Source organism: Abramis brama (assembly GCF_963993115.1).
Source record: "Abramis brama genome assembly, chromosome: 6".
NCBI lineage: Eukaryota > Metazoa > Chordata > Actinopteri > Cypriniformes > Leuciscidae > Abramis > Abramis brama.
Genome location: NC_139968.1, coordinates 15,958,661 through 15,972,310, shown reverse-complemented (window position 1 = coordinate 15,972,310; position 13,650 = coordinate 15,958,661). Strand labels below are relative to the sequence as shown.

Genomic DNA, 13,650 nt, shown 5'->3' with positions numbered 1-13,650 from the left:
CAAAACTTTTTTTCTTTTACAATAAATGCTTTTGCAAATCTATGTCATGGTTTTGACTCCATACTTTTCTCATACTAACTTATTTATTACCATAGTGACAATTATCAATTACTCAAGGGACAGGTCAAATGCAGGTTCAATAAATAGTGTCATCATGATTATACTCAACGTACCTGTTCTTTTTATGACATAACGTGAGCTCCCTGCCCAGTTCCCAGAGAACTTCAGAACTTGAGTATGAAGAGTTCTCGTGCGTGCGCGCCGCCGTTAAAGAGCCCAGCGTGCGCGCTCCCCTGTAACTTGCCCCCTCCCCTGTATTTCAACATTTCAACACTGTAGTTAAGTTGTCCACCCCACGGCACGCCCACAACCATCTTTTCCGAGTGTGCTCAGAACATGGTGGTGTTGCTGGTGAACGCAGCGCCCGGGTAAGCGCCAACCAGCGGTGTTCAACTCCTACCTGAAGCCGTTCGGCTCTCACGACACCAACCGTTACCCTCAACAGGCTCGTGCAGACAGACAGGGAGGAGAACCGAGAGCGAACGGAAGAGGACGCAACGCGACACAGCTCGCCTGGCATGCGCTTGTCTACGAAAAAAGCGGACTTGAACTGAGTTTTGGAGGAATGTTAAACAGACAAAGTGGGGATTAAAGAGGCGGGTAATGTTGGAGCATTGGCGTGGGATTTTAAGCGATGGAGTGTGAGATCTCATTCTTCCTCTGAACTCCGTTGAGTGTTGAACTGCCAGCCCGATCAAACGACTTGAGGCCTGGGGGGAAAAACACACACACACACACACACAAAAACTTTAGTCTTTATTTTGAACACTTTGCATTGAAACTATTTGAGATTACCTCCAAGTAACTGGTTAAAAGGGATTACGCACAAACGAGGATAAACTTAACTTAAGCCTACTTTGACTTGTCAGAGTGCCTCGATGCCATCAGTGTTTTCTTCTTCTTGGAAGTTGAAATCATAAGTGTTATTCGTCTTCTGGAGTTGGCAGATACGCACAGCCGCGTTGGCCCCTAGCGCGAACGCCTGATGTCATTTGGGATTGTCACGACGTCAGTTTGAGATTGGAAGAATTTTAATGCGCTTTGAAAGCTGGAATATTCACGGTTGACATCCGGAGTGTGTGTTCAGGAAAGGACGGGGCTCCTCCATGGGGATAGGCCGTCTTCTGACCCTCGACAGGGGCAGAAGTGGGGCAGTAACGGGATATGCACCGAGTTTTGACGGGAAAAGACGGGCAGCTTTAATGTCTTATCAGGCGTTTTTTCCCCCCTCCGTTTACGGGATATATTGGACGATTCTTGCTTCTACGTGATGTCAGAACGTAAGGGAGTGCGTTGTTAGATATTTTTGAATCAATTTTCTGTGATTTTTGACACTAAAAAGGTAAAAGCGGTGCATTTAAAAAAAGTTTTCTCAGAGAAATGGGCGCCTATTAACAGATACTCTTTCGACAAATAGCAACCGTTAAGTTTTGAATTTGCTGACTTGTAAAGTTAACTGACATTTGACCGAAACCGAGTACAAGAAATGTGTGAAATCTGGCATTTGGAAATATGAAATATAAACTTGCATTACCTTTGCATGTCATTTGGAAATGGAAAGTAAATTCAAACATCGTCGAGCATTGGAGAGGGTGTTTGAGGGACAGTGTTGACTGGATTAAAAAAAACTAATTTAAAAACCGTTTCAGGACACCCTATGTGAACCAACCTCCTATATTTTGAGCCATACTTACTTGCTCTTGTTGTATTGAATGCAAATTTAAAACGATGTGCTCAAAAAAGGAGGCTGAGCGGATGACAGTGCGTCAGTCTCTCGGAGCAAAAGTGCACACATGCGCGTTCACGCGCCCCTGAGCCATAGAATATAATGGAATTCGAGTGCTGACGTAATCGGATAAGGAACCGCTCAAGAGTCCAAGACGGTCCATCTCCATAGTGAATGCACTTGCAATTTCGTTCTGGCTGGACTCTTTTCAAAAACAAAACAGTGTTTTTCGTGTCAAATTCCACTTCCTCTGTACTGTCAGCAGTAGGTGATATGTGATAATTAAAAGTCAATTGTTGTCTCATCGCCATGGCATTGCCAGAGCAGCACCAGCCGCTACACAAGACCGAAGTTAGGTGTGATAGTGAAGGGGGAGCTGTTACTGTGCAGATAACTGACAGCCGGGATCAACAGGTGGATCCAGACCAAGAGGTTGACCCTGTCGACATGGGCTCCTCCAAACCCTGCAAATACAGCATCTCGTCAAGCTGCAGCTCAGGGGAGTTGGGTGTTCCCAGGGCTATGAGGACTCATCTGAGCAGGCCGAGGAGAGTCCCGCAGCTGTTCGAGAGGTCTGCCGCTCAGTGCTGGGACCCCAAGTTTGACTCCTCCATACTAGAGGAGGCATGCAGGGAACGTTGCTTCCCGCAGATGCAGAGAAGATTCCGCTACATCCTGTTTTACCTGGCCACCGCTGCGCTGCTGTGGGGGATTTACTTTGGGATCAATAGCAACAGGTGTGACCCAACAAACTTCCTGGTCCCCACGGCAGGGTTTCTTGTGCTTTGTCTTCTCCTCCTCTGGTTTACCTTCTCAAGGCTGTATGCGCGCTTCTACAACCATGCCTCCTTCTTCCTAACAGTGATCATGTTTGGCATCACCCTGGCGCCCCAGACGCAAACAGCTTTCTTTGCTCTTTTTGATGGCCCGAAAGCAGGCAATTATTCACTACTAGCTGCTTTTCAAAATGCTCCTTGTATATCACCAGTTGGGACATTTTCACTCTGTATGGAGGTGCTGCTCTTGCTGTACAGTGTGTTGCATTTGCCCCTGTATGCGTCGGTGCTTCTAGGCCTGCTGTATTCTGTCCTCTATGAGGCTTTAGGTTGGCTGCACCTTGCCCAGTTGGATAGTAGTTATGTAGTGTCAGGGGTGGAAAGTACTCCAAGCTGGCTCGGCCCAGGTAAAGTCCTGCTGCACCTGTGCGCACACGTCATTGGCATCCACATATTCATCATGTCCGAAGTGCGCTCTCGGAGTACCTTTCTCAAGGTGGGTCAGGCGATCATGCACGGGAAGGATCTGGAGGTTGAGAAGGCGCTGAAGGAGCGGATGATCCATTCTGTGATGCCGCGGCTGGTGGCGGACGAGCTGATGAAACAGGGAGACGAGGAGAGCGAGAGCTCAGGGAAACGATACAGCGCAGGTACGTGCGCCGTCGGCACTGCCGCCGCCGTGACCTCGTCCAGCCCCAAAAACAACAAACGTAAGAAGAATTCTATTCCTCGTGGACAAATAATTTTCAGGCCCTTCAACATGAAGCGCATGGAGCCAGTCAGCATCCTCTTCGCTGACATTGTGGGATTCACCAAAATGAGTGCCAACAAGTCCGCCCATGCACTGGTAGGACTGCTGAACGACCTCTTCGGCCGCTTCGACCGTCTTTGCGAGTTGACCCGCTGCGAGAAGATCAGCACTCTAGGAGATTGCTACTATTGTGTGGCGGGCTGCCCCGAGCCTCTCCCCGAACACGCATACTGCTGTGTGGAAATGGGGCTTGGGATGATCCAGGCCATCGAGCAGTTCTGCCAGGAGACGTCAGAGACCGTGGACATGCGTGTTGGCGTTCACACCGGCACCGTGCTCTGTGGCATTTTGGGAATGAAGCGCTTTAAGTTTGACGTCTGGTCCAACGACGTCAACCTGGCCAATCTTATGGAACAGCTGGGCGTTGCGGGAAAGGTGCACTTGTCGGAGGTCACAGCAAGTTTTCTGGATGACTGTTACGAGAGGGAGGATGGACGAGTGATGGAACGTGCCGGGCACAGTGTTGCTGATCAGCTGAAAGGTAAAGACTTAAGATTAATTATATCAAGAAGTTTTTATTTTTTTAATGCATACACTGGGGGTGCAAAATACTTCTGATTTGCATTTTCTTTGAGTGTGAAATTTAATTTTCAGAATGTCTTCGTATTTAGTTTGTCCCTGATTGCTTTAATGACAGCAGCACTACAGCTTCATGAGCTCCACAAGATTGTGCAAAACCTGATGATCGTGTTATCCAGTGTGATTTGAGAATGATCCAATGAGCATCTTGTGCTTCAGTTCAAAACAAAAACATATCCACATTTACTTAAATATCCCAATCTATTCATTTTTTCAGGTTTAAATTTCATTTTGAGCCACAGATGTGCAATGTCAGACTTTTGCACTCCAATCTGTGTCACTTAAGCACTCATTGTATGTTGTTAAGCTGTTTTATATTTGTGTCGTTCCCTACTTTTTTTATTGACTGCTGTTTCCCAGCTTTGCTTTGATGATGAAGATAAAGATGATCATCTTTTATTGTGCACCCTGTAGTCATGTCCTCTCAGGACTCTGTACAAAGGGTTGCAACTCTTCTCTAGTTTTATTGCACCCTCATTTAATCTCTTTAGTTACTTAACTGAAGTGAAACTGTGGAAAACGATTATTGTCTTTTTCTGCAGTCTGTAGCTGTGTCCTCCTCAGGACCCTGTATAAAGGGCTCCAATCACAGTCCAAAATTAACTCACCTAGTGCCAGATGCTAAAAAAAATTTGGAGCATAATTAAAACCAGTTGCTTGGTAATAATTATTATAATATTAAATTGTAAGAAGAAAAATATATATAATAATAAATAAAAAATACTTTTTATAAAAATTAAATGTAAAAATAATAAAAATTACAGTGGGTAATATTCCTTCTCTTGTTTTTCATTAACTCGCAACAGCCAGGTGTGGCAAAAAGCTAATCTTAGCTGCAGATATTTTTCACTTTTATTGCGCCCTCATATAATCTCTTTTGTATCTTAATTGTAGACTCTCTGTCAAGGCTCGTTGTTCATCTGTAGCTCTATTGTATCGCTGTTGTAGCTCTTTTCATTGTGGCCTCCCTTTGTAACAGTCACGGTTGCATTCACGGTTCTGCTTTCTCAATAACATCAATGTCTGTATGAATGCCTGTATCCAGCAGAGTTGTTTGATTTAAAGTCATAGTGACAGATACAAGCAGAGGTCTCTATTTTTTTTCTTTACCCTGGTCCTTCTCTCGGCCTCTCTCCCTACCCGTGTCCTTAATATGAACCCTTATTTTTGTTCCCTAACTGAACCTTTCGGGATCTCCTCCCTCTTTATCAGCGACACCCCTTCAGACATCCTCTTGTCATATACTGAATCATGACAGTATACCCAATCCTTATGGCTTAGAAAACCGCTCCTGTATTTCACCAGCATATTTAGATTCGCTCCTTGTTGAGGACAAGGTTAATTGCGCATTGGTAATTAGGGATCCGGGTTCCTAAAAGTCATTGAACAATTAGTACACTTGTTGAACTCATCTCAAACTCCAAGTAGACTAGAAAGTTCTGTACTCCCTCTATAAGAAGGAAGTGAAGCTTACGTTTGTGGACCGGGTGGTCTCGCAAATGGCCCTCTGCCTTGGTGCCAGTCATGTCACCCCATGTGACCGTCTGATTCCAGTGGGTGGGTGGGTGCGAACAATGGCACACGCTAGTAACCCAGCTGTGTGAGGGATGCGTCACTGTCTGTCTTGCAGCAAGCGATTCTATTTGCAGTGTTTTCCCTGGACGTTACCTGGCTGCGGTCTGACCCTGCTGTACACCTTGTGTGTTCTGCTTTCAGACTGGACACAAGCTGTAAAGCTATATTTATAATGGTTCATTCTGGGGTCAAGATGGCCATTATACCAGTAATAGTTACTTAAGCAGTAAGCCCTGTGAAGCCGTGTTTTACAGTGGATTTAGAACAGCTAAGGGTCGTTGTTAGGCACGACGCGGAAACACGGCTTCAAGGGGCTTATTGCTTTTATAAAACGGTTACTCCATAAAAGTATTAATTTTAATATTTATTTTATTCATAAAATAAACACCAGCAACAAAAAATATAACGTTTTATTACATGGCTTGGGTGAATTCTAATGTAGAATGCGGTGTGTTATTTCTTGATAACAGACCGTTGCTAAGTATAACACACTGTTGCCATGAAAAACAGAGCATTGCTATGGACGCAGGATTCTAACCGTAGAGACGGAACAGACTATTTTCTTTAGCGGAAGCAATACAATCGTTTTTTAAATCAATAAACTACTTTTTAAATCAATATTTTGTGTCAAATTATTGATTTATTTGGTAGGTAGCCATGTAATAAGCGGGATAATGTAGAGCGAGGCGGTTGTTATAGCGAATACAACCCCTTCAGGCTGATTCAAGATCCTGATCCTGATCAGCCTGTCGGGGTTGTATTCGCTATAACAACCGCCTCGCTCTACATTTCCATGTTAATCAGAGTTTTTGTCCTAACCAGTCGCGACGGTGACACGCGACGTTTCTAATTTAGAAACGGTTTATATTTTTCTGCGACGTCGCGCTGGAGCAACAAACGCAAAATGTGGCAATGATAATCTCAGGTGCTGTTTATGTGCTTTATTTAATGTTTAAAGCGTGAAATGTGACTCTGAATATCATTTAGTGCTCCAGCTTTGTAGCTGTAAAAGGGCAATTCCACGCAAAACTGTCACATCCATAACACCAACACAATGCCATGGTATTTAGTTGGCGTTATGGATGTGACAGTTTTGCACGGAATTGCCCAAAAGCAACAATGGATATAATTCACCTCAGATCTTGAAATTAAACAAATGGAAACAAGAACGTTAAAACTGTGAACAAACGAGTGTATTATTTGACAACGATTGTTTTAGTAACTCAGTAGCCTATGTATTTTTTAAATGGTGTGATATTTGTGAATTTGATTATGTAGCTACTTAACCATTTTCTTGCGAGTGCCGTCAAGATTACTCTCTAGTGCTGTGCACTTGCCGCGAGACTCCGCCCACACGCTGTTCTGATTGGCTGTGATTTTTGATTGACGTTGTGGCGTCTCACAGTCGCGTCGCGTCTAGTGTGGACAGACACACTGCCTGTCGCTGGAATTTTATCGCGTCGCGTGTAGTTAGGACACGGTGTAACACATTTATTCCTCCGCCAAGCAATGTAGTTCCAAATAGGTTGCTAAGCAACACATGCAGCAACAAAGAATCACAAACGACAGTTGTAATGCGGTCACAGGTGTATGTTTGTTGAGTACTTTACAACGACTTAGAACGCGGCTCAACCAATCAGAATCAAGGACTGGAATTATCCGTTTTATAAAATTAAATGAATAATTACCAATATTATTATTATTATTATTATTACCACCATTGTACTTTCATGCTTGGCAAATGTCATCGCAAACGAATAACTTTGTCGTTTTGTTGCTGCAAAACGCTATTATTATTAAAAAATACATATATTACTGACCCCAAACTTTTGAACTGTAGTGTATGTTTGGATTTGTGTGCATGTTTGACAGGTTTGTGTGCAGGTGTACTTTCATATTTGCATGTGCTCAGTTTGGCTATAATCCGTTCCACTGCTGTGCTCCCACACTGTGAAACAAACAGACCTGTGAATTATCACTGCAGCACATGGAGTCTAATTAGAAACCAATTATATGTGTTTATTTCCTCCTGCCTGTTTCACTTTTGCAGTCCTCTGGCCCCCGATCACACACTGACCACTGGGACCACAGACTACTATGTTATTTATTTATTTAAAAAAATGTTAATGTTAGTCTATTGTTAGCCTACCAAATTGTCCCGTGGTGGCGGCCAGAGGACGACTGGCCAAAAATGGCTCCAGGGGCCTTGTGGGGCCGCGATCCAACCCTGGTCAACAGATCCAGAGTAAGTGTAATATGCATTTTGAGGGTGCTGATCCAGCCTGGTTTGGCGATTTTTGGCGCTTGTATTAAATTAAACCTTGTGAATATCACAGTGATTTTCATTTGGCCATTAATTTAAAGACTATTAACTTGTTATATATATTGGTATATGCTTTTATATATATATATATATATATATATATATATATATATATATATATATATATATATATATATATATACTATATAATATTGTGTGTGTGTGTGTATGGGTAATCAAGTAAAATTGCTTCAGTCCAGTAAGTTTTCCTTTTGAAATATTAATAACAATATAAGTTATTATTGCGTTTACTTTATAAAAATCAGTAAAGATTGCACAGCAAAAATACACCGGTACCACGACCTGAAGGGGGACGTTTTTACAATTATACTAAAAAGTTTATAAAGAGTATAAACTATCAAACAGACGACTACGGCACGTAGTAGGTTATGTACAACAGGTTTTTATCATGTTAATCATTTAGAGGCCATAGAAATTTATGTATCAGATATGATACAGTTGGCTTTATAGGGTTCATAGATTAAACTTTGTAGTGAAACTGGTCACAGACTCTGTAAGATTGATTAATTTGAGTCAGTTTCCATTGCAACATTTCTATTCAAAAATCTGATTTAGTAATATTTATGTAACTAAATGTTGCTGTTTATATTGGTGCGTTTAGTGTTCCTTTAGTATGTCTGGATAATTTACAGTATTTTACTTGGTTCCTCTGATTAAAAAAGAATCTAAATAAACAAATTAAATTACCATTTTAAATATTAAAATGGACACACATCTTGAAATGCCAATGTTGCATTTTAAGCTATGTGAGCCAGCCATAGAACCAAAGCAAGTTGTTTAGTTGGAGCAGATCGGAGTGTGTTCTTGCAGATAAGGAGCCCAACCCTGTTCACACACATGGACACACTCGTGCCAGGAGATATAGACGAGCTCTTTATTTGGGAAAGAAATTCCCTTCCTCCATATGTCGTATAGACATGCGTAAACAGTCATATTTTTGTGTCATATACATATACTCTCAGTATATGAAGGGCACAGAGTTTGAGCAGGAGTCTGTCTATTGAACACACAAGGAGAGTCTATATATGTGATCTATCCTCATTCCTCTCGTTCTCTCACTCCAAGGTCACAAGTCTGGTCAAGCTGGACAGGTTTGTCCAGTCTGTCAAGGAACTTAAGCCACAAGATGAGTGTATGCAGGTACAAATACACACAGCTGTGAGGCTTTTTCTTTCTTTAGACATCCATTATCTTGGTTTTGATTTATGTGATGTAAAAGACATTTTTGACGTGAATTGGAAGTAAAGTAAGTAAACTGCTGGTCTATCCCAAAATGAGTTTGTTCTATATATAGGAAATGTTTGGAATGGAAAACTAGCTTGCTATATTCTGCACGCCATTTATTTAAAGCATGTTTTTGGGCTTTTTCGCCTAATTAGACAGGCTGGGAACCGTGGGAGAAGAGAAAAGGCAATTGGACTGTGAAAAGGACCTTGAGCCTAGTGTGGCTATCACCAGACCAAGCTCAGTCTTTTAAGATTGAACATTAGTCTGGGGAGTCTGCTCTGTGTTTTCTACTGCACAAGAGGCGTGATCAACCGGCATAGTTCAAATGACTCTGTACGCAATTGGATAGTCCTTCAACCAATCAGACCAATGGTCCGGGTGACGTACTTTGCTTCTCTGTCATCATTGTGTTAAACCCGCCAATAGCGCGCCAGGTGGATAAACCAGTTTGTGATTGGTCTCCACAGATTTGTATCGAAAGCAGGATAGACAAATGTACAGGTTTCCAGCCTGAGCTGCAGCACAAAATCAAATCGCCGGCAGATCGGGCTGGGTTTACCCAGCCTACCTTGAGCCGTGACTAAAGTGCAATCGCACCATTTATGCACGCACTGCCCAGCCCACACAGCTACGGCTCCGACTCTAAACTCATGACCTCATTACGTTGCATGTTTAATTCGGCGAATGGATTCCCAATGTGATGTCTGGAAACTTTTTTTTTTTTTTTTTGCACTTCACACTGAATTATACATTAGTAGAGTTTGGCGTTATGGCCCAAAAAATGATCACAATAAAAAAATTCATATCATTCGATATCGATAATTATTACGATAAATGTCAAATCTTTATTTCATTCAAGTTTAAAGGCAGATTTTTCCTCCTGAGTGAAAAGTTGTAGAAACCAGACCGTTAATTGTGCTTTTAAACTACTCTTTATTATCAGAACATGACAAACACTTGCCAAACAGAACATCTCACACATCTGAGGTAGAAGTAGAGCATTCTTTACACTTTTCCAGTCTTTTTTCCTTAAATATCTTAATACAAAAATTAATTTCTTAGTTTCTGCATGTTCTAACAGGTGATATTGTTTCAAATCATGTTGCCTGACTTTGATGTGCTTCTTCAGCTCAGTTTGCAGTGCAGGCTGCACTATTAATATTACACGTTTTGTCTCTTAGAAATGCACATTTGACTATAACTTGATTTGACAGTAATAGGAGTAGATTGAGTTGGAATGATTTATGTTCATTAACAAAAACAGTAACATATAATTTACAATATACAATTGTAACAACCTAAATAGGGTAAAATGTACATATTCTGACTGTTTGGGACTCTACTTTTATTAAAATGAACCATTGGTCATCTGTAGCATCATACATTTAGATCATGATAACCATGTGTAAAGTACCTCACTACCATGGTAAAATGTAGCTATATAGTTTCTATGGTATTTGTATGAAAAACAGTAGCCTAAATGCATTTAGTATTAAATACAAATGCACAAATGCGTCAGCTTAATAAAAAATATTGTAATTATGTTATGTTACTCCTTTAATACCTTTAAAACGTTAATAATTAATAATATAATAAAAATTAATAATATAATAAAATACCATGGTGCAGTTAGTTACTACTGTAAATCCAAGCCTTCTGACTGTATCGCTGCGCACAGTGTTTCTCCGGTTTGTCGGCGCTGATTCATCTGAAGCCTGAAGTATAATTTGCTTGTTTAGTTGCAGTCTGTTTTGGACTAGTTTAAACCTGATCATCAGGTTTAAACTAGTCCAAAACTGACTGCAACTAGACAAGCAAATTATACTTTAAGCTTCAGATGCACGTCTAAACGATCAAATACACGCAAAAATGTCAAAATGAGAGTATTGGAGAAGTATAGGCTACACTTGGAGAGTATTGGCTTGGAGAGTATTCACCTAAAACATAGTTTGTCTAAAGTGGGCGTAAATATTTTTATCATGTTTTCAGATTCCTCTCTGCCTTGAGCTGCAAGCTCTTGACTACGATGTAGAGTAACAGTCTTGCCAGGTGATGTCATGACCTGTTCTTGACTAATCTAAAAAATCTTCCTCTTTTTCTGGAGAAACATGCCGCGGCGTGTTCCCTAACTCGTGCTCTGAAACTGTTGGCATATTTAAGCTCCAGAGGTTTTAGTTTTTTCCTTTCCCTTTCTCTCTTTCTCTTAACACTCAGCTTTTACATCACCACACCACTGTGCGTGTGTGTTGACACAGCTGGTTGGTTTTGTGTGTTTGCCAGGCTTCGGCCTTGGCGTTGCTTGTGAACAGGTCAGGGAATTACTTTGATAAGACACCTTCCTGTAGCCAGAGGTCAGAGTCATGTTGTGTGTGTGCGTGTGAAAGTGTGCATTACAGCGAATGCGCCGTGAGAGGTTTTTTTATGCCTATGTTAAGGTATGTGTTTTTTTTTTTTAAATAGATAAAAATATATAAATACCTACGTGTGTGTTATTTTTGTAATGTGTGTAATCCATTTTTTCTACTACAAAAGGTTGACTCAGACTATAGGCTCAACCACACACATGCACTGTGACCTTCAAGTTGCATGACATTCATTGCATGTTCGCACGTCAACACACCTGCCCACATAGACAGGACTTTCGCTTCAGATCTGGTATGTCAGATTCCCAGTGGTGACATATGAAGCTGTGTGTGTAGATTTTTAAAAGCAATGATGCAGTTGATGTTGCTGGGCAATTTTTTTTTCTTCTTTCATTTAATTTATTTTTTTAAAGTCCCCCTTGTGGTGAAAATCAAGTTCTTAATGTTGTTTATATGTCTATGTGGTGTTTTTAATATGCTTTAAGACAAACCATGTGCAAATTCATTAGTCAACTCCATTGCTGAGTATTTTCTCCTTAAAACTGCAGTTAACCAAAGGCGGTCTCAAAAATGCGGTTTGAAATCGCTGGTGTCTCTGAGGTCACAAACTATCTTGTAACCAATCAGATCAACAACGTGTAATCGTCAACGAGTAGCCTGGCAAGCCAGACCTACATCAAGATGTTAGGTCTGGCAACTCACCATTGGCACGGCTCAATCCGAGGGGCGGGATAAACGGCTGTCTTTCAAATGGCGCTTTTCCACTGCATGGTACGGCTCGGTTCGACTCGGCACGGAACGGTTCGGCTCACTTCGCTTTTCCACTGCGTGGTACGACTCGACTCGGTACGGCACAGTTCGGTTCGCTTTAGCTCGGTTGCTTTTCCACTGCAGTTAGTACCGCTTCAAAGTGGGTGAGACTGATCGTTATAGTTGCCGTCTCTACTGCCATGATATCATCATATTAAATGCGAATTTTTCATCCGTGTTTCCCCATCCACTCCTCGGCAACCAACGAGAGGTATGTCTGCACCTCGTCCACTGACCACGATTCAGCCATTTCTTTTTTAAAAGTTTATACTTTTTTTTAAAGCAAATACTTTTAAAACAGGCGCTACAGCGCTGGATGTTGTCTACTGGCTATTTAAATCTAGCGGGTTTAGTGTCTCGTGTCGTAAATACAATGACGCTGGTAGTGATGATTCTGTCTGACCAATCAGTGATCTGCAGTGTTTTCACGTCACATTTTAGTATCGGTACGGTATGCTTGGAACCTCAACAGAGGTGGTACCATTTAAAGCGAGCCGAAGCGAGCCGTACCGTACCGTACCATGCAGTGGAAATGCGCCATAAGTGAGCCGTACCGAACCGAACCGAGCCGTACCATACCATGCAGTGGAAAAGCGCCAAAATTCGCTCTGCATGCAATAGGACAGCGCTTCAACCAACCAGAGCGTATTCCCAACAGCGGAGCTAACGTTAGTTGATAGATTAAACTTTTGCCATATCTGGCCGGCAAAACTACGAACGCATCTTCCTGTTTTAAGAATGACTTAAGTGCCGTTCTTTGCTCTTTTCTCAAAGAAAAGCTGAACTTCACGGACAAAGCCGGTTCGAAAGACCGCTGTTCGCCAGCAGCAGCAGCTCTTCTTTGTTTTCAAGTAGCAGGGAATTCACGCGGAACCGTCACACTCACAACTCTGTCGTCATTATGTAAAGCCCGCCCACCGACTCTATACACGATTTGATTGGCCTGACTAGAGTTTGTTTTTTCCAGCTCGAAAGTCAACGAAGAGTTGCTTGACTACACTGGCTGCAAAATAAACTTTGCTGCCGCTAGGGTGCGTCTAGATTTCTAGGCTAGTCAACGAGTGGATCTCTGAGCTGTTATGAGTGTGTGGAGGCGGGGCTAATTTGCATATTCATAGAACCACGTATACTAAATGAGGCAAATGTGTAATTACATTCAAGCTATTTTAAGGCATGAATAATTTTTTTTCAAGGCTAAAAAACATTTAAATATATCATTTTGGTGATCAAAGATGAGTTTTAAGGGATAAAGTGATTGACTACAGGGGGACTTTAAAATGTGGACGATTCGATATCGACTCTCAAAAGACACAAATAGATTTTTTTTTTTTCGTATTTATTTCTGCAAACATTGGACATACGTTAATCTTATTACTAGT

At 41.7% G+C, this 13,650-nt stretch overlaps 1 protein-coding gene across 1 annotated transcript in view; it reads left to right on the top strand.

The window, feature by feature from the left end:
• Positions 1-341: 341 nt before the first annotated feature.
• The window catches only part of LOC311084434 (adenylate cyclase 9), a 41,541-nt gene continuing 28,232 nt past the window's right edge, over positions 342-13,650 (top strand). Inside the window, exon 1 of the mRNA XM_084116439.1 lies at positions 342-3,854. Coding sequence (XP_083972565.1) covers positions 2,096-3,854 — 1,759 coding nt within the window. The 5' untranslated portion in view covers positions 342-2,095. The remainder of the gene's footprint in view (positions 3,855-13,650) is intronic.